We start from the raw sequence: 26,797 nt of genomic DNA, 5'->3' as shown, positions 1-26,797 counted from the left end.
CTCGCGCGACTCTGCACTCCTGCGCCACCTGTATACTCTACCAGGGGCCCGATTCAGTAGTGTAAGAAAGGCCATCTTCTGCATAAACCAGCCTCTACCCACCAGGTACGTGACACCAGAATCCTGTGACTCTTCGGCTAACTACGTCCAAGTACCAGCCTGTTCCTGCCCTCAGGACATCTGCTGCCATCTGGCGCCCTACTCAACCAGAAACCCAGCAGCTAGCACATCTACCATCACACATGCAACTCTGCAGTCCTGCCCAACCTGTATACACTACCATGGGCCCCGAGTCAGAGCTGTAAGAGAAACCTTCCTCTGAATAAACCAGCTTCTACCCACCAAGTACGTAACACCAGCATCCTGTGATTCTTCGGCTAACTACGTCCAAGTACCAGCCTGTTCCTGCCCTCAGGAAATCTGCTGCCATCTGGCGTCCTACTCAACCAGAAACCCTGCAGCTAGCACTTTTACAGGCACTCGCGCTACTCTGCACTCCTGCACCACCTGTATACTCTACCAGGGCCCCCCGAGTCAGAGGTGTAAGAGAGAACTTCCTCTGCATAAACCAGCCTCTACCCACTAGGCACGTCACATCCTGTGATTCAGATGAGGGGATTTATAAGTTTCACCGGGAGCGTTGTGTGCTCTTTGATTATCGGCTGCCTCCAAACTGTGGCCCAGGGGTCGGATGTGGCCCTTTGCTATCCCTAATCTGGCCATTGGGGCACTATTCTACCAACTGACACCATCAATGGTACTATTCTTCCCATTAATACCAACAATGCCCCCCCCCCCATTATAACCAAAGATGTGGCATTGTTTATGCCCTCTGATCCTGGGGCATTTCCTATTCCCTCTGGCCACAGTCCGGCCCCCCTAAAGCTTGAAGGACAATAAATTGGCCTTTTGCTGAGAAAGTTTGGACACCCCAGGTTTAGGGGACCATATCGCAATCAGTGTCAGGACAAGTTCCTCCAGTGCCCAGGGCAGAGATGCCAAATTGCACCTCCCCCTTCATTATGCGCGAGCTTATGAGGAAGAGGGGGAGAGAGAGCACAGCCCGCTCCTCCTCTCGACTCTCTCCTCCTCTCCTTGCCATTTCCAGAGCTTGGCTGACCGAAGAAGTCATGTCGCCGCCACTACTATTGCCAGCCTTATAGTAGAAGAAGCTTGTGGAGCCCCCATCCCTATAATACATGCTGTGCCCGGGGCAGCTATTCCTTCTGCCCACCCCTTGTCCCAGCTCTAATTGCGATAGTTTAATAACCTTAAACGCCTAAAAACTCCCAATTCAACCCAAGTTATGTAGACCACCATTTGAGTCTAAAAAGGAAGTGTCGGAGGCTGGGGCAAGAAGGGCACCAAAAGAACCCTGCCCCCCCTGTGTGACCTCTCTGATGCTTAATAATGCCTCCAATGTGAATGAAACATTTGCAGCCCGAAAAACAACTCTAACCTGTGTGAATTTTCTGGTGTTTTTGAAGGCGTACTTTGTAAATGAAGCATTTCCCGCACTCCGCGCATACGAAAGGGCGCTCGCCTGTGTGAATTCTTTGGTGCGTGTGAAGTGCATTTTGCTGCCTGAAACGTTTCCCGCAATCTGAACACGAATAGGGGCGCTCACCCGTATGAATTCTTTGGTGTTGAAGGAGGTTTCCCTTTTCGGTAAAGCACTTCCCGCACTCTGAGCAGGAGAAAGGGCGCTCGCCAGTGTGAATTTTCTGGTGTGTAAAAAGCCCGCTTTTCTGCTTGAAACATTTCCCGCATTGTGAACACGGAAAGGGACGCTCGCCCGTGTGAATTGTCTTGTGCTGGAGAAGGTGTCCTTTCTCGGTGAAAGATTTCCCGCACTCTAAACAAGAATAGGGACGCACGCCAGTGTGAATTCTCTGGTGTGCAAGAAGGTGTCCTTTCTTAGTGAAAGATTTCCCACACTCCGAACACGAATAAGGCCGTTCGCCTGTGTGAACTCTCTGGTGTATAAGAAGCGGACCTATCCTAAAGAAACATTTCCCGCACTCTAAACATGGATAGGGATGCTCATTGGTGTGAGTTCTCTGGTGCGTAAGAAGGTGTTCTTCCTTAGTGAAACATTTCCCGCACTCCAAGCACGTCAAGGGACGTTCACCTGTGTGAATTTTCTGGTGTAGAAGAAGGTATTGCTTCCGAAAGAAACATTTCCCACACTCTGAACATGAGAAAGGACGCTCACCCAAAGGAATTCTCCGCTGTTTAGGTGGAACTCTGTTAGTGTGAGATTTCTCTAAATCTGAAGATTGCGAGGAACTCTCTCCTGTGTGAGCTCCACCACATAAAGAAGACTCTATGGGATTGGGTGGATGTGTTGATTGATCCGCACTGTGAGATCTCAGATGGACATCTGAAGTCATAGTATGGGATTTATCAGAAGGTTCCTCAGAAAAAGAAGGATCCATTGATTTTAGATGGACATCTGAAGTCATAGTATGGAATTGATAAGAAGATTCCTCAGGATTAGAAGGATCCATTGATCTTAGGTGGACATCTGAAGTCATAGTATTGAATTGATCAGAAGGTTCCTCAGGATTAGAAGCATCCATTGATCCCTCCAGATGGTAAGGTCGGTGATCTGTGGTTGGAGTAATGGGATCTTCTCCTGGAGAACATTGTGTGATGTCATCATCTTCTGCTTTGAAATCTGGAGATGAAATAGAATCTCCCTCCGAGGGATTCAGAAGAAAGCGTCCATCTGTAAGAAAATAAAAATGTAAAATATTTTTTAGTCTTACATTCAGGAGTCTTCAATGATGGTCCACCATTACGTTTTCCGAGGGTCTGGCATGAAATTGGATACAATTATACATAGTTACATAGTAGGTGAGGTTGAATGAGTCCCCGTTCACACTGGGGAGACCTGTGAGGCGACCTGGTCGCCTCACAGGTCGCCGTAGGTCGCCTTCCATAGGGAAGCTGCGGACCCGTTCTAATAGGAGCGACACAAGTCGCTCAGACTTAGAAAAAGGGTCCAGAGCTTCTTTGGGGCGACCCGGAGCGACCGTCATAGACTTCAATGTTATGAAGTCCGTGCCGGCCGCTCCGAGGTCGCGGCGCGCTGCTCGCACCGCGACCTCGGAGGTCGCCCCGGGAAGTCGGATCGCCCCAGTGTGAACGGGGCCTTAAGACAATAGTCCATCCAGTTCAACCTGTGTAGGTGTGTGTGGACGTAATCACCTCCCATACCCCTGAATGTTTTGATTATTACACCAAACTAAAAGTTGACTGAACCCTGTGGATGCGGAGAAACCCATCGAAGAACAGGGGAAGTGGGGGAGAGATGGAGAAACTAGAGGACAACAGAAGACAAAAGGAAAAGCCAAAAGAAATGCATGAAGACCCGCAATAGGTCAATGGTCAAACCTTCAGCCCCGTACACACGATCAGATTATCGAACAACCGGTCGTCCGTTTTTTGTGACATGCTTGTCTGATGTGGAAAGTGAAGAGGTTTTTTTCATATGGATTTTCCCGTACGACAGAATTCTACTTCAGAAGTGATGTCATGTGTTGGACTGCTTTGTAAGTGTTCTTTCGTCTCTGAGCATGCCTAGTCTTGCTCTTAAGATTTTTTTTCAGTCGAAATCTGTACTAATGAGACGAAAATCGGACAACAAAAATTTTATAGCCTGCACATCAGGATTTTGTCAGCCGAAAAGTCGGAGTCGGCTGTCGAAAGCACCATACTAACAATCCGAAAAACGGCAGATCGGTCATCGGACGAAATTTCCCTTCAGATTTTCTTATCGTGTGTACGGGACTTTAGAGAGTGACAGACAAACCAAACGCGGTGGTGTAATGAAACCTTGATGGATTTTCTATTATATTGAAGGAACCATCATATGTATGGGGAGGAGGGGGGGGTTATTACATAATGGCCTGCCAGGGTCCCAAATGGGTCAGAATCTTTATATCTCAACCAAGAAGTCCAAGCTTGATGGGCTTCTTCTGGGTCATTCTTGTTGGTGAAAAGCAGGATCTCCATGGTCATCATATCAATTGGGGTCGTTGCCCATTCCACACTGCAGGTAATTGTAGGTTGTGAATACCTGTGGCGCCGACGACCTCTCGTTATGGTGAACGAGGGCGGTGGATGCACCTAGCTGCTCAGGGCCGACGCGGGAATCAGAAGATTCCTGCCGCAACAAATCACCTCGGCCTAAATGGCCGGTGTGAATGTAGCCTAATTGGTCAAATTTGGTTACCAGTTCTCATTTCTTTTCAGCTCTGTACCTTTTGGCATTTGGATGCCAATGCGGTGAAGTGTCCTCACATGGTAACCTTATGAGGCTCCCATAATGATGATATACGTCTTTTTTCGACCCATCTAATAACGTAACACATACTTTGTACATCTAGAAGTATGATAAAAATGTGAATTGTTTCTGCATGTAGTGTTTATTACTTACTTGTGTCCATATGTAGAGAAGGTTCCTCCTGTTTACTTTCCATAATCATCTCCTCCTCCTCCATAGACTGCTGATCTCCACTCACCAACGTCTCTTCTTCTTCTTCCTCTTTAACCTCAACTTTGATGTCTTTCAGTTCTTCATCCTAAACCCCAAAGATGATAGAACGCATTCTCAACAGGAACAAGAAATTCCATAGAAGAATATCTTCTCGTAGTTTATGGTCTAAATGATCTACCTGATGATGGTGAGGGATGGTGTCATCTTCATGTGTGGAATACCGGGAGTCTAAAGGACGTGGACATCTCTCTGGTGGGTTCCCATTACTGGATCCATCTACCTGATGATGGTGAGGGATGGTGTGATCTTCATGTGTGGAATACCGGGAGTCTAAAGGACGTGGACATCTCTCTGGTGGGTTCCCATTACTGGATCCATCTACCTGATGATGGTGAGGGATGGTGTCATCTTCATGTGTGGAATACCGGGAGTCTAAAGGACGTGGACATCTCTCTGGTGGGTTCCCATTACTGGATCCATCTACCTGATGATGGTGAGGGATGGTGTGACCTTCCTGTGTGGAATCCCGGGAATACAGAGGACGGGGACATCTCTCTGGTGGGTTCCCATTACTGGATCCATCTGTAGGAAACACACACACTGACTGAATACATTGTTTCTATGTGTTTATCAGATGATGGGGGATCTAGGTGGATCCTCCGTACTGCTCTCTCCTTTACAATAAAGTCTCCTCTTACCCGGTGATGTGAGGGGCGGCTGATTCTCCATCATGACGTCCTTGTAGAGATCCTTGTGTCCTTCTAAATACTCCCACTCCTCCATGGAGAAATAGACAGTGACATCCTGACACCTTATAGGAACCTGACACACACAATGATACAGTCACCATCCAGACACATCCCTTGTCTGTTACTGGATAATGTCCCAGATTTCCCACCACCGCTCACCTCTCCTGTCAGCAGCTCCATCATCTTTTTGGTGACTTCTAGAATCTTCTTCATGTTGTGTCTCTCAGGTTTTAGGGAGTCGCATGGAGGCACTGTGATGGTCATATGATCACCTGACTTCCGAAGAGGAAATCTCTGTATTGGAGAACCAATAGGAATATCATGTTAGAATCCCAGAATCCTCCTCACCTCTCGGGTCAGGTCTGTCTTTTATTAATAGAGATAAGAGTGATGTCATGTGACCTCCCAGAATCCTCCTCACCTCTCCGGTCAGGTCTGTGTTTTATTAATAGAGATAAGATTGATGTCATGTGACCTCCCAGAATCCTCCTCACCTCTCCGGTCAGGTCTGTGTTTTATTAATAGAGATAAGAGTGATGTCATGTGACCTCCCAGAATCCCCCTCACCTCTCCGGTCAGGTCTGTGTTTTTTTAATAGAGATAAGAGAGATGTCATGTGACCTCCCAGAATCCTCCTCACCTCTCCGGTCAGGTCTGTGTTTTATTAATAGAGATAAGAGTGATGTCATGTGACCTCCCAGAATCCTCCTCACCTCTCCGGTCAGCAGGTAGATGATCTCCAAGGTGAGGTCTAATATCTCCTCAGTCACTTGGCAATGGTCTTTGTCCATTCCTATTACTTTAACCGTGCGATCCGAACAGGACATTCCTTTCTGTCAATGAATAATAAACTGGTAAATCCTTTCCCTATAATTCAGGGATCCTCAAACTACGGTCCTCCAGCTGTTGTAGAACTACCCATCCCATGAGGCATTGTAAAACTCTGACATTCACAGACATGATGGGAAATGTAGTTCTTGAACAACTGGAGGGCCATAGTTTGAAGACCCCCTGCTCTATAATGACATGAAAAATGTTTCCATTACATTCGTTTATGGCTCTCATAGTTCTCTAAACTGCAGATGCAACAGCTTTTTGTGGAGGACACCACTGATCCCTCCACTAACCCAGACTAAAGGGTGGGACACAGGAATCATACTTCCATTGGCCAATACTTTATGCACTGTAGGGATGTTAATTCCTTCTGCTGCCTCCATTAGAACTTGTACTGTAGTTCAGTCTTCTTCCTCCCTATATCCTGATCCAGAGAAGATATAATGTCCATTATCTCACAGTGATGAGAGCCAACATCTCCGAGACAGCTTTATGGAAGAAGAGTAAATGGTTCTATATTTAGGATGTATCCGGTCTATAAACCAGAGGCTCTGGATGGACAGTTGGATAAATGGTTCTATATTTAGGATGTATCAGGTCTATAAACCAGAGGCTCTGGATGGACAGTTGGATAAATGGTTCTATATTTAGGATGTATCCGGTCTATAAACCAGAGGCTCTGGATGGACAGTTAGATAAATGGTTCTATATTTAGAATGTATCCGGTCTATAAACCAGAGGCTCTGAATGGACAGTTGGATAAATGGTTCTGTATTTAGGATGTATCTGGTCTATAAACCAGAGGCTCTGGATGGACAATTAGATAAATGGTTCTATATTTAGAATGTATCCGGTCTATAAACCAGAGGCTCTGAATGGACAGTTGAATAAATGGTTCTATATTTAGGATGTATCCAGTCTATAAACCAGAGGCTCTGGATGGACAGTTGGATAAATGGTTCTATATCTAGAATGTATCCGGTCTATAAACCAGAGGCTCTGGATGGACAGTTGAATAAATGGTTCTATATTTAGGATGTATCCGATCTATAAACCAGAGGCTCTGGATGGACAGTTGGATAAATGGTTCTATATCTAGAATGTATCCGGTCTATAAACCAGAGGCTCTGAATGGACAGTTGGATAAATGGTTCTGTATTTAGGATGTATCTGGTCTATAAACCAGAGGCTCTGGATGGACAATTAGATAAATGGTTCTATATTTAGAATGTATCCGGTCTATAAACCAGAGGCTCTGAATGGACAGTTGAATAAATGGTTCTATATTTAGGATGTATCCAGTCTATAAACCAGAGGCTCTGGATGGACAGTTGGATAAATGGTTCTATATCTAGAATGTATCCGGTCTATAAACCAGAGGCTCTGGATGGACAGTTGAATAAATGGTTCTATATTTAGGATGTATCCGATCTATAAACCAGAGGCTCTGGATGGACAGTTGGATAAATGGTTCTATATCTAGAATGTATCCGGTCTATAAACCAGAGGCTCTGGATGGACAGTTGAATAAATGGTTCTATATTTAGGATGTATCCGATCTATAAACCAGAGGCTCTGGATGGACAGTTGGATAAATGGTTCTATATTTAGGATGTATCCGGTCTATAAACCAGAGGCTCTGGATGGACAGTTGGATAAATGGTTCTATATTTAGGATGTATCCGGTCTATAAACCAGAGGCTCTGGATGGACAGTTGGATAAATGGCTCTATATTTAGGATGTATCTGGTCTATAAACCAGAGGCTCTGGATGGACAGTTAATCTAAGTACATATTGCAATATATCTGTAATTATACAGTATATACAGTACTGACGGAGGGGTTACTTTGGTGTAAATATAAAATAATATCTTATTACCTCCTCTGTTGCCACTTCCAGCAATGTCTCCTCTCTACTTCCTCCAGACTCACCTCTAACCTGGAACTTCCTGTCTGTGTGTGACATCACTTCCTGTTGTTGCGTTCCAAGGACAATACGTGAGATCACAACCTTGTGTTGAATATAATTACTGCAGTCTACGTTACGTTCCATCCACCGGTATTCCCTCTGCCTTGTGGCCCATTCTTCTATTAGGGTATTATTATTATACATGATTTATATAGCGCCAACAGTTTGCGCAGCACTTTACAATGTGAGGGAAGACAATACAGTTACAGTACAATTCAATACAGGAGGAATTAGAGGGTCTCACTCGTTAGAGCTTACCGGTACATCGATGATTACACATAGAGATTATACCTCACGTCAAATCCACATAATAAGACAAGGAAATGAAAAACAACAATTTGATTAAGTTTTAATATGTATAAATGTAAATTTATAGAACGAAAATCCAACCCGAAAATTATAAAACAACATAATAGGCTGAATTACATAGTTACATAGTAGTTGAGGTTCAATAAAGACAATAGTCCATCCAGTTCAACCTGTGTAGGTGTGTGTGGACGAATTCATTTCCCATACCCCTGAATATTTTGATCTTGGAGATGTACGTCCAAGAGTCTTTTACAAGTCGATATCCCCCCCGCAGTTACCACCAATTGTGGAAGAGAGTTCCACAATCTTATTGACCTGACTGTAAAAAACCCCCTGCATAGCCTGAGGTTGAACCGCTTCTCCTCTAATCGCATTGTATGGCCTCGTGTCCTCTTACATTCCTTGCGACTGAATCGTTTTTTTTTTCTATGCTGAGATCACCGTTGAGGTATTTGTAAATTTCTATTATGTCCCCTCTCAAGCGTCTCTTCAAATCAAGAGCTTGTAAGCGCTCCTCATAATTTAGTTCCTCCATTCCTCTAACTAGCTTAGTTGCCCTTCTTTGGACTCTTTCCAGTTCCAGCACATCCCTTCTGAGGACTGGCGACCAGAACTGGACAGAATACTCCAGATGTGGCCGAACCAGAGTTTTATAAAGTGGAAGGATTATAGTTTTATCTCTGGAATATATCCCCTTACTTATGCATGCCAATATTTTGCCGGCTTTATTACAAGTAGAAGGACCGTTATTTTAGCCATGTGACTGGAATCATCGAAACTCATTGGACTTTAAAGCATTACATGTTTGTGATCTATTTACTCGGCGTAACTACATCTTTAATATTTTACCAAAACATTGGGTATAAAGTGAGTACACCCCTCACATTTTTGTAAATATTTTATTCTATCTTTTCATGTGACAACACTGAAGAAATGACACTTTGCTACAATGTAAAGTAGTGAGTGTACAGCTTGTATAACAGTGTAAATTTGCTGTCCCCTCAAAATAACTCAACACACAGCCATTAATGTCTAAACCGCTGGCAACAAAAGTGAGTACACCCCTAAGCGACAATGTCCAAATTGGGCCCAAAGTGTCAATATTTTGTGTGGCCACCATTATTTTCCAGCACTGCCTTAACCCTCTTGGGCATGGAGTTCCCCAGAGCTTCACAGGTTGCCACTGGAGTCCTCTTCCACTCCTCCATGATGACATCACAGAGCTGGTGGATGTTAGAGACCTTGCGCTCCTCCACCTTCCATTTGAGGATGCCCCACAGATGCTCAATAGGGTTTAGGTCTGGAGACATGCTTGGCCAATCCATCACCTTTACCCTCAGCTTCTTTAGCAAGGCAGTGGTCGACTTGGAGGTGTTTGGGGTCGTTATGTTGGAATATTGCCCTGCAGCCCAGTCTCTGAAGGGAGGGGATCATGCTCTGCTTCAGTATTTCACAGTACATGTTGGCATTCATGGTTCCCTCAATGAACTGTAGCTCCCCAGTGCCGGCAGCACTCATGCAGCCCCAGACCATGACACCCCCACCAACATGCTTGACTGTAGGAAAGACACTCTTGTCTTTGTATTCCTCACCCGCTCCAGCCCGGTACATCACCCGGTACAACCCCTTCAAGCCGAAGCTTCTTAGGCACATTGGGATACATCAGATTGATGGATTGCCATCAGCCTACCCGTGTTTCTGAGCTTCTGCAAACTTCTTTTGGATTTCCCTGTTGTGACCCGACTTCTTCCTCACCAGTTTGATCTCCTCCTCCTGGCATTGACCCTCTGGCTTGCTTCACCAACTTTGCTCCTGTGTGATCACCTGTGTATGTCCCCGGCTTGCCTCAAGGACTTCTCTATACTAGCTGTCAGCCTTCCTGTGTATGACCCTCGGCTCACATTATGGACTTTGCTATTTTCTCCTGCCTGCTTCCCTGTTGTGACCTCAGCTAAGTTCCTGTTTTCGCTACCTGACTCATCCCCGGAAAGACTACCTGTGTTTGATCCTCAGCCTGGACTTTACCACTGACAAGTTCCTCTGGAGCTCCCGAGAGACATCTGCCTTGTTGTGTATCCTGCCTTCTCCAGCACACTCCAGGTGTCCACCACAGTGCCGGGACAAGGTCAGCCAGCGCCCAGGGCAAGGATGCAAAAACTGCGCCCCCCTTACCTTATGGCCTCGGATCACATTTTCATCTTCATGCCTACTATATGTTTATATTATTTGTATCTAAACCTTTACGTGTTCTTCAATAAAATCAGATTAAACAAAGAAGACTCAGAACAAATTATTATTAATGTGCGGAGCATTCATGTTTATTTTACAAGATTAGAAAAACTGATTAACACACAATGAAAGATATGCATGGACCATACCACCTTCTGCAGTACAGTGAAAATATTATAATGACGTGAAAGAGCCACAAGCTATCTATAAAAGGATGACTGGTGAAGGGCCAATCCTGATGGCATTCTGTAGGGTAATGCATTTTTACAGTTATCCTTTCTGTAGAAGATATTAGACCGGGCTCCGGTCCCTTCATGTTCTTCCCCAGTTATTGTCCCTTCATGTTCTTGTCCAGTCATTGTCCCTTCATTTTCTTGCCCAGTCATTGTCCCTCCACGTTCTTGCCCAGTCATTGTCCCTTCATGTTTCTGCCCAGTGATTGTCCCTTCATGTTCTTGCCCAGTGATTGTCCCTTCATGTTCTTGCCCAGTGATTGTCCCTTCACGTTCTTGCCCAGACACTGTCCCTTTACGTTCTTGCCCAGACATTGTCCCTTCACGTTCTTGCCCAGTCATTGTCCCTTCACGTTCTTGCCCAATCATTGTTGCTTCACGTTCTTGCCCAGTGATTGTCCCTTCACGTTCTTGCCCAATCATTGTCCCTTCACGTTCTTGCCCAGTGATTGTCCCTTCACGTTCTTGCCCAGTCATTGTCCCTTCACGTTCTTGCCCAATCATTGTCCCTTCACGTTCTTGCCCAGACATTGTCCCTTCACGTTCTTGCCCAGTGATTGTCCCTTCACGTTCTTGCCCAGTCATTGTCCCTTCACGTTCTTGCCCAATCATTGTCCCTTCGTGTCCTTGCCCAGTCATTGTCCCTTCATGTTCTTGCCCAGTCAATGTCCCTTCATGTTCTTGCCTATGTATTTTTTTTTTTTAATTTTAATTTTTTATTTTTTCTAAAACTTTTTTTTACGCGGTTTCTTTCTTTTATTTTTTGTAATAACTTTATTGCTATGATAAGAAATGAACACCATCTGGTGTGACAGCGGTGGGCGGTGACTGGTCCTCTTTATGGAGAGATCTGGAATCTATTAGACCCCAAATCTCTCCTCCAGGCTCCCATGCCGCCAATCACACACAGATCGCTCTGATTGGCTGGTTTCCTGGCCAGTAGCGGCCTGGAAAATGGGGAGGCGTTTCCCCGGGTCACCGGTCTAATCACAGGCTCCCTCCCACAGTGAGACATTTCCCGCACACTGAACGTGAAAAAGGACACACCCCTATGTGTATTATCTGGTGTAAAAGGAGGTGATCAACCCTAGGAAAGCATTTCCCGCACTCTGAACATGAAAAAGGACGCTCAATGGTATGAAATGCTTGGTGTCTAAGAAGGCTTCCTTTCACAGTGAAACATTTCCCGCACTATAAACACGAAAAAGGACGCTCACTGGTATGAATTGTCTGGTGTCTAAGAAGGCTTCCTTTCGCAGTGAAACATTTCCCACACTCTGAACATGAAAAAGGACGCTCGCCCGTGTGAATTCTCTGGTGTCTAATAAGTTTTCCTTTATCCGTGAAACACTTCCCGCACTCTGAACATGAATGAGAACGCTCATCCATATGACTTCTTTGGTGGATACGTAGTCCTCCTTTGTCAGTAAAACATTTCCCGCACACTGAACACGAAAAAGGACGCTCCCCTGTGTGTATTCTCTGGTGTAAAAGAAGGTGATCAACCCTAGGAAAGCATTTCCCGCACACAGAACATGAAAAAGGACGCTCACCGGTATGAATTGCTTGGTGTCTAAGAAGACTCCTTTTCGCAGTGAAATATTTCCCGCACTCTGAACAGGAAAAGGGACGCTCACCCGTGTGAATTCTCTGGTGTGCAAGAAGTTTTCCTTTCTCAATGAAACACTTCCCGCACTCCGAACATGAAAAAGGACGCTCACTCATGTGAATTCTCTGGTGTCTTATAAGTTTTCCCTTATCAGTGAAACACTTCCCGCACTCTGTACATGAATGAGGACGTTCATCTGTGTGACTCCTTTGGTGTATACGAAGTCTTCCTTTGTCAGTAAAACATTTCCCGCACTCTGTACATGAATGGGGACGGTCATCCATGTGACTTTTCTGGTGTATACGAAGTCCTCTTTTGTCAGTAAAACATTTCCCGCACACCGAACAAGAAAAAGGACGCTCGCCTGTGTGTATTCTCTGGTGTATAAGAAGTCCTCTGTTCTCAGCGAAACATTTTCCGCACTCTGAACAAGAAAAAGGACGCTCACCCGTGTGACGTCTCTGGTGTAGAAGAAGGTGATCAACCCTAAGAAAGCATTTACCGCACTCTGAACATGAAAAAGGTCGCTCACCGGTGTGACTTCTCTGGTGTTTAATAAGGTCTTCCTTCAGAGCGAAGCATTTCCCGCACTCTGAACATGAATGAGGACGCTCACCGGTATGAGCTGCCTGGTGTCTACAAAGGCTCTTTTTTGTAGTGAAACATTTCCCGCACTCTAAACATGAAAAGGGACGCTCACCTGTGTGACTTTTCTGGTGTCCATGAAGTTTTCCTTTATCAATGAAACATTTCCCACACTCTGAACATGAAAAGGGACGTTCACCTGTGTGAATTCTCTGGTGTGTACGAAGAATTCCCATTCTCTTGAAACACTTCCCACACTCTGAACATGCAAAAGGACGCTCTCCCGTGTGAATTCTTAGGTGTCTAACAAGTGTTCCTTTGGCAGCAAAACATTTCCCGCACTCTGAACATGAATGAGGACGCTCATTCAAGGGACGTTTTCCCATGTGACCCCTGTCACATAAAGAAGACTCTTTGGATGGATGTGTTGATTGATCCGCACTGTGAGATCTTAGATGGACATCTGAAGTCATAGTATGGGGTTTATCAGGAGATTCCTCAGGATTAGAAGGATCCATTGACCCCTCCAGATGGTAAGGTCGGTGATCTGTGGTTGGAGTAATGGGATCTTCTCCTGGAGAACATTGTGTGATGTCATCATCTTCTGCCTTGAAATCTGGAGGTGAAATAGAATCTCCCTCCGAGGGATTCAGAAGAAAGCGTCCATCTGTAAGAAAACAAATTATTACTCGCTTGAAGACCACACTTTTTCTGGCACTTTGTAGACCTAAGGGTCTGGTATAGATTCGAGGGGGGGTATTTTGGCATGGGGTTCTCCTTAAAATCCATACCAGACCCAAAGGGCCTGATATGGATTGGGAGGAGACCTCCATGCCGTTTTTGTTTTCTTATTGCCGGCAAATTCAGCAATGTTTTGTTTCTCATTCAGCTGTCAGTGGGGAAGCCCGCTGACAGCTGATGACTCATCTGTTGTTAAGGCTTCCCGGCCCGTTCCTTAATAACCTATTCACTGTGCGCTTGGCGGGGAAACATCCCGCTGAGCGCACGGAAAGCTGGGGTGAATACCCGAACGGGTGATGTTCGGGGCTGAACTCATGCTTGGCCCGAACCGATCGCCCATCCCTGCTAGAGATGAAGAAGTTGGGAAATTGTCTCAACCTAACAATGTAACTACATATTCTATACTCATACAATTAAATAAAAATGTGAACAGTTTCCCTGTTTATTACTTACTTGTGTCCATATGTAGAGAAGATTCCTCCGGTTTACTTTCCATAATCATCTCCCCCTCCTCCATAGACGGCTGATCTCCACTCACCAACCTCTCTTCTTCTTCCTCTTTAACCTCAACTTTGAAGTCTTTCAGCTCCTCCCTCTAAACCCCAAGATAATAGGAAAGGAATAAGAAATGACATAGAAGAATGTCCTCTCGTAGAACTATTTTCAAGTTTATTTTCCCCAGTCCCATCTACCTGATCATTCTCTTTATAGGTGAGATCTTCCTGGGTGGAATCCCGAGAATACAGAGGACCTCTCTCCTCCATAGACTGCTGATCACCACTCACCAACGTCTCTTCTTCATTAACCTCAACTTTGATGTCTTTCAGCTCCTCACCCTAAACACCAAGATAATAGAAAAGGAACAAGAAATTACATAGAAGAATGTCCTCTCGTAGAACTATTTTCAAGTTATTTTTCCGGAGAATAGAGGACCTGTCTCCTCCATAGACTGCCGATCTCCACTCACCAATCTCTCTTCTTCTTCTTCCTCTTTAACTTCAACTTTGATGGCTTTCCGTTCTTCACTCTAAACCCCAAAGATGACAAAATATACTTATTAAAAGGAATGATGTAGATGAATGTCCTGTCAAAGCCTGGAATGATTTTTTAGGTCTACATGCTCAGCTTCATCTACCTGATGATGGTGAGGGATGGTGTGATCTTCCTGTGTGGAATCCCGGGAATACAGAGGACGGGGACATCTCTCTGGTGGGTTCCCATTACTGGATCCATCTGTAGGAAACACACACACTGACTGAATACATTGTTTCTATGTGTTTATCAGATGATGGGGGATCTAGGTGGATCCTCCGTACTGCTCTCTCCATTACAATAAAGTCTCCTCTTACCCGGTGATGTGAGGGGCGGCTGATTCTCCATCATGACGTCCTTGTAGAGATCCTTGTGTCCTTCTGAAGACTCCCACTCCTCAAGTTGGATAAATGACTTGAAAAAAGCTTCAAAAGACTTGTTTGACCAATAGAAAAAAAATAAATGAATAGAAAATCTCCATATGCATAATCCAATACCCACAGTTGGAAATTAAAAACCTCTATAAATCATGGTACAAATTTAGCTAACTGGGGAAAAAAATCCTCTCCTTTTCCAAAAGCGTTTGGATATTCCCTGAATCAACAATCTCTGATGTTATTACCTACAGAAACAATTGAGTACGGTCCCTCATACTTTTTTTATTTGCACTAACATACAATTTTTCAGGGCAAGCTTTCAGGGTGTGTCCTCTTCTTCAAGGTCCATAATACGGCAACAATCACCTCAAGCATGTTATCACCTACAAACCTAAAATGGTAATATCCTGTAAATGTTACATATAAAATATAAAACCTATACATGTCAATACCCCCCGAAAGACCAGAAGGTTTGCCTCAAGGGCCACCAACAGTCCCCTCAGCACTCCATCTCCCACCAGACTTCCTTGCCAGCATGACCCATCCATAATTAAGGGCTGGTTCAACAACCCTGCCAGGCCCATCACCCAGGAATTGACCAAGCTCCCCAGAGTATGCATAACAACCTCTCCTAGCCTCCGCCCTCCAGTTTCCAGAACGTTCTTCAACTTTCCAGAACCACCGGGAGGCACCAGGGACCTTTACAGAGGGTTTACTTTAGGTCAAGGCATCAGTTATCCTGCCTTGACCTAAAGTAAACCCATGACCCAAATAAGATTTACAGGTTTAAGCAAAGACAAAACATACGTTTCCCTGCACTCACTCGCACTAGTAGAACACTAGAGGACGCTACACAAATACTATTTAAAACAATCTACCGAGCTGCCCAGTACCAGTTCTTGAGGGAGTCCATTCCGTATTTCAACAGCTCTTATTGTTAAGAAACCTTTCCGTATGTGGAGGTTAAATCTCTTTTCCTCCAAACATAAAGAGTGCCCCCCTATTCCGTTTACCGAGGGTTACTGGGTGTAAATGTAAAATAAGATCCTATTACCTCCTCTACTGCCAGTCCCACCAATGTCTCCTCGCTACTTCCTGACTCACCTTTCACCCAGGCCTTCCTGTATATGCACTCTTACATCACTTCCTATCTCTACCTGACATCACTTCCTGTCTGCACGTGACATCACTTCCTGTCGTTGCGTTCCACCGACAATAAGTGAGATCGCCACCTTGTGAGGAATATAAATACTGAAGTCCACGTTATGTTCCGTCCCTTGCCTCGTGAACGATACTTCTATCAGGTTACATCGATAATTACACACACAGATTATACAGAAAAATAATTATATAAAAACTTGTTTATTTTTTTACAATGTTTTCATTTGATGACTAGTATACAGAGGACTCATTTATTTCATACACACTATATTACCAAAAGTATTGGGACGCCAGCCTTTACACACACATGAAATTTAATGGCATCCCAGTCTTAGTCCGTAGGGTTCAACATTGAGTTGGCCCACCCTTTGCAGCTATAACAGCTTCAAGTCTTCAGGGAAGGCTGTACACAAGGTTTAGGAGTGTGTCTATGGGAAGATTTGACCCGTATTCCAGAAGCGCATTTGTGAGGTCAGGCACTGATGTTGTACAAGAAGTCCTGGCTCGCAGTCTCCGCTCTAACTCATTCCAATGGTGGTCTACCTGGTTGAGGTCAGGACTCTGTGCAGGCCAGTCAAGTTCCTCCACCCCAGACTCGCTCATCCATGTCTTTATGGACCGTGCTGGTCCAAATCACTCAGTGGCACAGGGATAATGGCGGGGGGTTGTTTTTCAGGGGTTGGGCTTGGCCCCTTAGTTCCAGTGAAGGGAACTCTAAAGGTGAAAGCATACCAAGACATTTTGGACAATTTCATGCTCCCAACTTTGTGGGAAGAGTTTGGAGATGGCCATTTCCTGTTCCAATATGACTGCGCAACAGTGCACAAAGCAAGGTCCATAAAGACATGGATGAGTGGGTTTGGAGTGGAGGAACTTGACTGACCTCAACTCAACTTTGGGATGAATTAGAGGGGAGATTGCGAGCCAGGCCTTCTCTTGAACATTAGTGCCTGACCTCACAAATGCGCTTCTGGAAGAATGGTCAAACATTCCCATAGACACACTCCTAAACCCTGTGGACAGCCTTGAGTTTAAGCTGTTATAGCTGCAAAGGGTTGGCTAATTCAATATCGATTACTACGGATATAATGTTCCTTTACCAGTAAATGTACACACATGATTCTTGTATGGTTCGTCTATTTCATGGATAATCCATCCTCCTATTATTATAAAAATGGATGAAGCTTCCTCTTCCTCCAGATGAAACAGCCCTCCCTCCATTGCCCACACTATATTCATTGGAACCTTTATGCCCTCATTATAGTATAAATATTTCCACAATACCATCTGCAGGAAAGCTCTTTCCAATCCATTGCACTTCTTTAAACCCTTTTGCTGCTGCCTTGTTACTGATTTAGTCTTCTAGTGTCTATAGCATTCTGGGCTCCCCATTCTGTATCTGTTATATTGTCTCTATACTGCCCCCTGGCTGCCATGCTTTGGACAATTTCATAGCGCGTATGCTAGTATTAGACGTGCGGTTCCTTCCGTTCCTAATCAAAATTTGCCCAGATTTTTTGTATTAATTATTTACAATAGTAACAAATATAAAAAAAAAATCCGAAATAACAAAATTCGAACCAAAGTTCAAACCAAATTTGAATCAAATTTGAAAATAAAATTGAATTTAAAGACAAGAATAGAATAAATAGAACAGAAAATAAAGGAAAAGTAAAAATAGAATAGAGTAAAACAGAACCGAATTGAATAGAAAATCAAAGAATAGAATAAAATAGAATAACAAACGGAATAGAATAGAATATACAATTGAATAGTATTAGAGTCGTGGATGGCTTTGTGTGTTGCGGTTAGTATTTTGAATGCAATTTGTAATCAGAGGCCAGTGGAGGGATTGGCAGAGAGGGGTTGAGGACACTTAGTAGAGCCCAGTGGAGGGATTGGCATAGAGGGGTGGAGGACACTGAATGGAGGCCAATAGAGGGATTGGAAGAGAGTGGTAAGAGACACTGAATGGAGGGCAGTGGAGGGATTGGCAGAGAGGGGTGGAGGACACTGAATGGAGGGCAGTGGAGGGACTGGCAGAGAGGGGGGGGGGACACTGAATGGAAGCCAATGGAGAGATTGACAGAGAGGGGTGGAGGACATTGAATGGAATCTAGTGGAGGGATTGGCAGAGAGGGATGGAGGCCACTGAATGGAGGCCAGTGGAGGGATTGACAGAGAGGTGTGGAGGGCACTGAATGGAGGAACCAGTGGATACCAGTGTAGAGATTGTCAGAGAGAGGTGGAGGACACTGAATGGAGGCCAGTGGAGGGATTGGCAGAGAGGGGTGGAGGACACTAAATTGAGGGAAGTGGAGGGATTGGCAGAGAGGGGTGGAGGACACTGAATGGAGGGCAGTGGAGGGATTGGCAGAGAGGGGTGGAGGACACTGAATGGAAGCCCATAGAGGGATTGGCAGAAAGAGGTGGAGGACACTTAATGTAGGGCATTGGAGGGATTGGCATAGAGGGGCGGAGGACATTGAATGGAATCCAGTGGAGGGATTAACAGAGAGGGGTGGATGACACAGAGTGGAAGCCAGTGGAGGGATTGGCAAAGAGGGATGGAGGACACTGAATGGAGGCCAGTGGAGGGATTGGCAAAGAGGGGTGAAGGACACTGAATGGAGGCCAATGGAGGGATTGGCAGAGAGGGGTGGAGGGCACTGCAAGGAGAGCAGTGGAGGGATTGGCAGAGAGGGGTGGAGGACACTTCGTAGAGCCCAATTGAGGGATTGGCGGAGGACACTGGGTGAAGGGCAGTGGAGGGATTGGCAGAGAGGGGTGGAGGACACTGAATGGAAACCAGTGGAGGGAGTGGCAGAGAGGGATGGAGGACACTGAATGAAAGCCAGTGGAGAGATTGACAGAGAGGGGTGGAGGACACTTAGTAGAGCCCAATTGAGGGATTGGCGGAGGACACTGAATGAAGGGCAGTGGAGGGATTAGCAGAGAGGGGTGGAGGGCACTGAATGGAGAGCAGTAGAGGGATTGGCAGAGGGGTGGAGGACACTTAGTAGAGCCCAGTTGACGGATTGGCATAGAGAGGTGAAGGACACTGAATGGAGGGCAGTGGAGGGATTGGCAGAGAGGGGTGGAAGACACTGAATGGAGGCCAATGGAGGGATTGGCAGAGAGGGGTGGAGGGCACTGAATGGAGGCCAGTGGAGGGATTGTCAGGGGGGGGGGCGATGAAATTCAGAGGTGTGCCACACTTAGCCGCAAGGAGAGACCTCTCAGCACCTTGGCCTTGGATCACATACGTAACATCTACATTTTCATCTTCATGCCTACTATATGTTTATATTATTTGTATCTAAACCTTTACGTGTTCTTCAATAAAATCAGATTGAACAAAAAAAACAAAGAAGACTCAGAACAAATTTATTATTAATGTGCGGAGCATTCATGTTTATTTTACAAGATTAGAAAAACTGATTAACACACAATGAAAGATATGCATGGACCGTACCACCTTCTGCAGTACAGTGAAAATATTATAATGTCAGAATATTTATACTGCTCTGATATAACAGTGTCTATTTATGTCAATAAGCAAAGATCTGTGCGGTAGGAGAATCTCCACTTATTTCCACAAATCAATATGTAACGAATTCTTTTTATCGATTAATTTCTTTTTAAAAGCATATACCAATCTTAGTGAGTACAGTCTACAGTATGGAATATATAAGAATATTTATTCACAAGACACGTATTCACAATAAATGATCAGACTTGAGATGACACAAAAAGATAACTTTACATATAATGCAAACTTAAAACAATAAATGAAATGTGATTTGTAGCTCAATAATGAAAAGTAAAAATAAAGCAAGATTACGTTTTCCCCAGGTATAGTAGAAACCATATTTAAATGTTTTATATAATCAGACCACAATTGTCTGCGTATTGCGAAGTCCGACAGTCACTCCACTGCAGATGAAGCGAGAATAGGCTATGCAAAACGTGAGACTAATACGCCAATTTGCGCTAAATCTGATATTAATAAAAATGTATAAAAAGCAAAATCAGCTCTTAGAGAAAAATTTACATATGGTTAATACGGCTGGGACTGTAATCTTGTTACCCTTAAATATGAAATGTAAAACATTTAAGGAAGGAAATAAATGATAGTAAATAATATCAAATAAACAGCAATTATATTTACCATATTTAAAATGGCTGCTAGCTTAGAATGGTCGTTACCAGAGTCCTTAAGATGGCTGCCTTCTCAAGATGGTGGCCAGTTAGGGAGGAGTTTCGTTTGGCGTACTTCCAAGTTTCAGACACATGATGGAGCAAAATGGAGTATGTATAGATGAGTCTATGCATGGCTGTAGTAGCGTGTGCGTTGTATGTGTAATGTATGTTGTGCAATCTCCTGTCTCACATCTGGGTTCTCCTTTTTATATGGTATTGAACAAAGGACTATTAAAATTACCATAATTTAAACCCAGAGGGAGGAACATTATCCCCATTGGTTGGGCTATTTTATTCATTAACTGGTGAGGTCATTGGGTGACACCTCTTGCTATATTAAAATTAAATTATGATTTCTCCATTTAAGACTATCATAAAAACAACATAATTTTTTATCCATGCTCTCATCTAATATACATGTCCATTTAATATCCACCATGTATCTAAATAAAGGATTAAATCTGGTAACACCATAATATAATTAATAGGTCTTATTTAATATATATATCTATATATATTGGAAATGACTGTCTAAACCTAAGACTTCAATTAGTAGCAGTCAGTCACCAGAGATGGCAGTATTGTATTGCTCTTAGCTTCAGTACACAGAATATAGCAGCATTATTTATCTTCAAATAAACTTTGCCCCTTATATTGACAAAGAGCTTACAATCTCAGACCTTCTAGAGTCTGGCAAGGTTAGAAAAGTTCTATGATACTTTCTTACAATTTACAAAGGTTTACTGAAGCCTTTCGTTCTTGACATGTAGTGAGGAGTCATCAATATTAGTTAAAACTTTTCTTCAGCAAGAATATGAAACAACTTTAATATAGAAGGTTTACATACATATCTATGTATGTTATTCATATATATATATTTAATTGTTAATATTCTTTTACACATAGGATTATAATCCTATCTGTAAATCTTATTTTTAAATGGGTCTAAACACAGAAAATACTGACTTGTGTTTTATGGTCCCACACAGATAAGATTACCTTTATATATATATATATATATATATAGCGTCCTAGACTTTATCTAAGGAAAGTTAAACAGACTATTTATTTATTACCTTAGGTCAACACAGCATGTTTGGGTAAACCTGTTTAAGAATCTCCTGAATAGACACTTTTTGTTAAAAGGAGATTTAACCTTTCAGTAACCTTACAAAAATGGATGTCACTGCTTAATATTTCTATGTAGAACAAAATATGACATGTTTCATTTTTTTATTTTTTTTATTTAATCTCCCCCAATTATTCTGACAATAATGACATGAAAGAGCCACAAGCTATCTATAAAAGGATGACTGGTGAAGGGCCAATCCTGATGGCATTCTGTAGGGTAATGCATTTTTACAGTTATCCTTTCTGTAGAATACAAAGATAGTAGACCGGGCTCCGGTCCCTTCATGTTCCTGCCCAGTTATTGTCCCTTCGTGTCCTTGCCCAGATATTGTCCCTTTCGTGTTCTTGCCCAGATATTGTCCCTTCGTGTTCTTGCCCAGATATTGTCCCTTCGTGTTCTTGCCCATTTATTGTCCCTTAGTGTTTTTGCCCAGTTATTGTCCCTTCATGTTCTTGCCCAGCCATTGTCCCTTCATGTTCCTACCCAGTCATTGTCCCTTCATGTTCTTGCCCAGTTATTGTCCCTTCATGTTCCTACCCAGTCATTGTCCCTTCATGTTCTTGCCCAGCCATTGTCCCTTCATGTTCTTGCCCAGTCATTGTCCCTTCACGTTCTTGCCCAGTTATTGTCCCTTCATGTTCTTGCCCAGCCATTGTCCCTTCATGTTCCTGCCCAGCCATTGTCCCTTCATGTTCCTACCCAGTCATTGTCCCTTCATGTTCTTGCCCAGCCATTGTCCCTTCATGTTCTTGCCCAGTCATTGTCCCTTCATGTTCTTGCCCAGTTATTGTCCCTTCATGTTCTTGCCCAATCATTGTCCCTTCATGTTCTTGCCCAGTTATTGTCCCTTCATGTTCTTGCCCAGTCATTGTCCCTTCATGTTCTTGCCCAATCATTGTCCCTTCGTGTTCTTGCCCAATCATTGCCCCTTCATGTTCTTGCCTATGTATTGCCACCATTGGTTGGTTGTTGCCCGTGTATTGGTACGGCTGTCTTTGTATAGCTACGATTGCCCATTTTTCTTCCTCCGTGTATTGCCATACCTGGCCATGGTTAGACCCATCTATGTGAATGTGGGGCCAACTCAGCCTTGTTTGTTTGGAGGACCATATATATCTCTGTAGACCTTTTTCTATCAAACCCCACCCCTGAAAGTTCCAATATTTTTACCATCCCCCAACTTACTGTAGGTGGTACAGCCCACTGGATGGGGGGTAAAAAAACTCCTTGTGTATGAATTTATTCCATGAGATTGGGGTCCGCATACGATACGTGCCGGGACTAGGGGGAGGGGCTTCCTCTCTTCCTGATGGATTGTGTTTTTTCCTATTTTTTGTTGAGGCTCACCTGTCTAATCACAGGCTCCCTTTCCCCGTGAAACATTTCCCGCACTCTGAACATGAAAATAATGCTCGCCCGTGTGCATTCTCTGGTGTAAAAGAAGGCGATGAACCCTAGGAAAGCATTTCCCGCTCTCTGAACATGCAAAAAGGACGCTCACTGGTATGAAATGCTTGATGTCTAAGAAGACTGCTTTATGCAGTGAAATATTTCCCGCACTCTGAACAGGAAAAAGGGACGCTCACCTGTGTGAATTCTCTGGTATGCAAGAAATTTTCCTTTCTCAATGAAACACTTCCCGCATTCTGAACATGAAAAAAGGACGCTCACTCATGTGAATTCTCTGGTGTCTCAGAAGTTTTCCTTCTGTCAGTATAACATTTCCCGCACTCTGTACATGAACGAGGACACTCACCAGCGTTACTTTTTTGGTGTATACGATGTCCTCTTTTGTCAGTAAAACATTTCCCACACACTGAACATGAAAAAGGACGCTCACCCATGTGACGTCCCTGGTGTAAAAGAAGGTGATCAACCCTAAGAAATCATTTTCCGCACTCTGAACATGAAAAAAAGTCCCTCACCAGTGTGACTTCTCTGGTGTTTAATAAGGTCTTCCTTCAGAGCAAAACAATTCCCGCACTCTTAACATGAATGAGGACGCTCACCAATATGAGCTGCCTGGTGTCTACGAAGGCTCCTCTTCGTAGTGAAACATTTCCCACACTCTGAACATGAAAAGGGACTCTCACCTGTGTGAATTTTTAGGTGTCTAACAAGTGTTTCTTCGGCAGCGAAACATTTCCCGCACTCTGTACATAAATGAGGACGCTCATCCGTGTGACTTTTTTGGTGTATACGAAGTCTTCCTTTGTCAGTAAAACATTTCCCGCACACTGAACATGAAAAAGGACGCTCACCAGTGTGACTTCTCTGGTGTTTAATAAGGTCTTGCTTCAGAGAAAAACATTTCCCGCACTCTGAACATGAATGAGGATGACGCTCACCAGTATGAACTGCCTGGTGTCTACGAAGGCTTTTTTTCGTAGTGAAACACTTCCCGCACTCTGTACATAAATGAGGACGCTCACCCGTGTGACTTTTTTGGTGTCCAAGAAGTGTTCCTTTATCTTTGAAACATTTCCCGCACTCTGAACATGAAAAAGGACGCTCACCTGTGTGTATTCTCTGGTGTAGAAGAAGGGAATCAACCCTAAGAAAGCATTTCCCACACTCTGAACATGAAAAGGGACGCTCACCTGTGTGAATTCTCTGGTGTGTACGAAGAGCTCCCGTTCTCTTGAAACATTTCCCACACTCTGAACATGAAAAAGGACGCTCTCCCGTGTGAATTCTTAGATGTCTAACAAGTGTTTCTTTATCAATGAAACACTTCCCGCACTCTGAACATGAAAATGGTCGCTCACCTGTGTGAATTTTCTGGTGTTGAAGAAGTGTGCTTTTATCAATGAAACATTTCCCGCACTCTGAACATGAAAAGGGACGCTCGCCTGTGTGAATTTTCTGGTGTCGTAGAAGTGTGCTTTTATCAATGAAACATTTCCCGCACTCCGAACATGAAAAAGGACGATCTCCCGTGTGATGTCTCTGATGTAAAAGAAGGCGATCAACCCTAAGAAAGCATTTCCCGCACTCTGAACATGATAAAGGACGCTCACCGGTGTGACTTCTCTGGTGGTTAATAAGGTTTTGCTTCAGAGTGAAACATTTCCCGCACTCTGTACATGAATGAGTACGTTCACCGGTATGCACTGCCTGGTGTCCATGAAGGCTCATTTTCTTAGTGAAACATTTCCCGCACTCTGAACATGAAAAAGGACGCTCACCTGTGTGAATTCTCTGGTGTGTACGAAGAGCTGCCATTGTCTTGAAACACTTCCCACACTCTGAACATGAAAAAGGACGCTCTTCCGTGTGAATTATTAGGTGTTTAACAAGTGTTCCTTTGGCAGCGAAACATTTCCCGCACTCTGAACATGAAAAAGGACGCTCGCCTGTGTGAATTTTCTGGTGTGTACGAAGAGCTCCCATTGTCTTGAAACATTTCCCGCACTCTGAACATGAATGAGGACGCTCACCCAAGGGACGTTTTCCCATGTGACCCCTGTCACATAAAGAAGACTCCTTGGATGGATGTGTTGATTGATCCGCACTGTGAGATCTTAGATGGACATCTGAAGTCATAGTATGGGGTTTATCAGAAGATTCCTCAGGATTAGAAGGATCCATTGATCTTAGATGGACATCTGAGGTCGTAGTATGGGGTTTATCAGAAGATTCCTCAGGATTAGAAGGATCCATTGATCTTAGATGGACATCTGAAGTCATAGTATGGGGTTTATCAGAAGGTTCCTCGGGATTAGAAGGATTCATTGACCCCTCCAGATGGTAAGGTCGGTGATCTGTGGTTGGAGTAATGGGATCTTCTCCTGGAGAACATTGTGTGATGTCTTCATCTTCTGCCTTGAAATCTGGAGGTGAAATAGAATCTCCCTCCGAGGGAGTCAGAAGAAAGCGTCCATCTGTAAGAAAACAATTATTACTCGCTTGAAGACCACACTTTTTCTTGGAGACCTAAGGGTCCGGTATAGATTTGGGGGGGGGGGGGGGTAATTTTTACTTTTTTTAAATTTTGGTGGGGGGTCCTCCAAAGGGCCTGATATGGATTGGGAGGAGACCTCCATGCCGTTTTTTTTTTCCCTTATTGCCAGAAAATTCAGCAATGTTTTGTTTCTCATTCAGCTGTCAGTGGGGAAGCCCGCTGACAGCTGATGACTCATCTGTGGTTAAGGCTTCCCGGCCCGTTCCTTAACAACCAGGCCAGGACTGGGACAAAAAATAGGCCCGGGCATTTTAGGCTGAGCAGCCCATTTGAACAACGATGATGAACAACTAGCGGTTTCTCTATGTTAGTTATATTTAGCCTGCACACCCATGCGATCCGATTCTGCAAATCGCACTGCGTTTTGGAAACTGATTGCGGGGTGTCGTTAACCTAACATACACTCCGCAATCTGTTTGCATGGACGGGTTGCTATTTAGATGAAGTCTGCATTTAGGGTGAACCCAGGCTAAGAGATAACAGGTAATTTTAGGGTACATTAAAAATATATTACCCAATTTTTGGGTAAAATATAAAAGATGAGTTTGTGTCAAGTAAATAAATACCCAACATGTCAAACCCTAAGACTATGCATGCCCGAAAATAGCAACACATTTCAGTACCCTATATTTTCCATAGGCAAAGCTATTAAAGATCATAGAGGTCATCAGTTCAGAGTTACCATGAATAATGATCCTATAATTATTGCTCTCATTCCAGTGTGCAGGGTCATATATTACACGTGTAGTAAAATCAAGGATTTTGTTCACAGGCGCCCCCAAAATTTGTATGTAGTTTCGTATGGTGGTGGGATAGGGATGACATCAGTGGCAGTGGTGGTGGGGATAGGAATGACATCAGTGGCAGTGGGGATTGGGATGACATCAGTGGCAGTGGTGGTGGGGATAGGGGTTACATCAGTGGCAGTGGTGGTGGGGATAGGGGTTACATCAGTGGCAGTGGGAAACGGAATGACATCAGTGGCAGGGGGGATAGTGGTGACATCAGTGGCAGTGGGGATTGCGATGACACCAGTGGCAGTGGTGGGGATAGGGGTTACATCAGTGGCAGTGGTGGTGAGGATAGGGGTGACATTGGTGGTGGGGATAGGGGTGACATCAGTGGCAGTGGTGGTGGGGATAGGGGTTACATCAGTGGCAGTGGTG

The 26,797-nt window shown here is 44.1% G+C and overlaps 3 protein-coding genes across 4 annotated transcripts in view; 1 reads left to right on the top strand and 2 right to left on the bottom strand.

The window, feature by feature from the left end:
- Nucleotides 1-26,797, top strand: part of LOC309562677 (uncharacterized protein) — a 420,285-nt gene that overhangs the window by 94,304 nt on the left and 299,184 nt on the right. The window lies entirely within an intron of this gene.
- The window catches only part of LOC309564435 (uncharacterized protein), a gene marked incomplete at its 5' end in the record, with an annotated part of 253,943 nt that continues 228,556 nt past the window's right edge, over nucleotides 1,411-26,797 (bottom strand). The window contains 3 exon segments of the mRNA XM_082269065.1: nucleotides 1,411-1,963; nucleotides 12,381-13,220; nucleotides 23,929-24,885. Coding sequence (XP_082125191.1) covers nucleotides 1,455-1,963; nucleotides 12,381-13,220; nucleotides 23,929-24,885 — 2,306 coding nt within the window. The 3' untranslated portion in view covers nucleotides 1,411-1,454.
- The window catches only part of LOC309563916 (uncharacterized protein), a gene marked incomplete at its 3' end in the record, with an annotated part of 182,514 nt that continues 160,306 nt past the window's right edge, over nucleotides 4,590-26,797 (bottom strand). The window contains exons 2-3 of the mRNA XM_082268548.1: nucleotides 5,203-5,326; nucleotides 4,590-5,086 (exon numbers count right to left, since the gene is read on the bottom strand). Coding sequence (XP_082124674.1) covers nucleotides 4,590-5,086; nucleotides 5,203-5,287 — 582 coding nt within the window. The 5' untranslated portion in view covers nucleotides 5,288-5,326. The remainder of the gene's footprint in view (nucleotides 5,087-5,202; nucleotides 5,327-26,797) is intronic.

This window comes from Pelophylax lessonae (genome assembly GCF_965119305.1).
Source record: "Pelophylax lessonae genome assembly, chromosome: 9".
NCBI lineage: Eukaryota > Metazoa > Chordata > Amphibia > Anura > Ranidae > Pelophylax > Pelophylax lessonae.
This window is presented reverse-complemented; position numbering and strand designations above follow the sequence as displayed.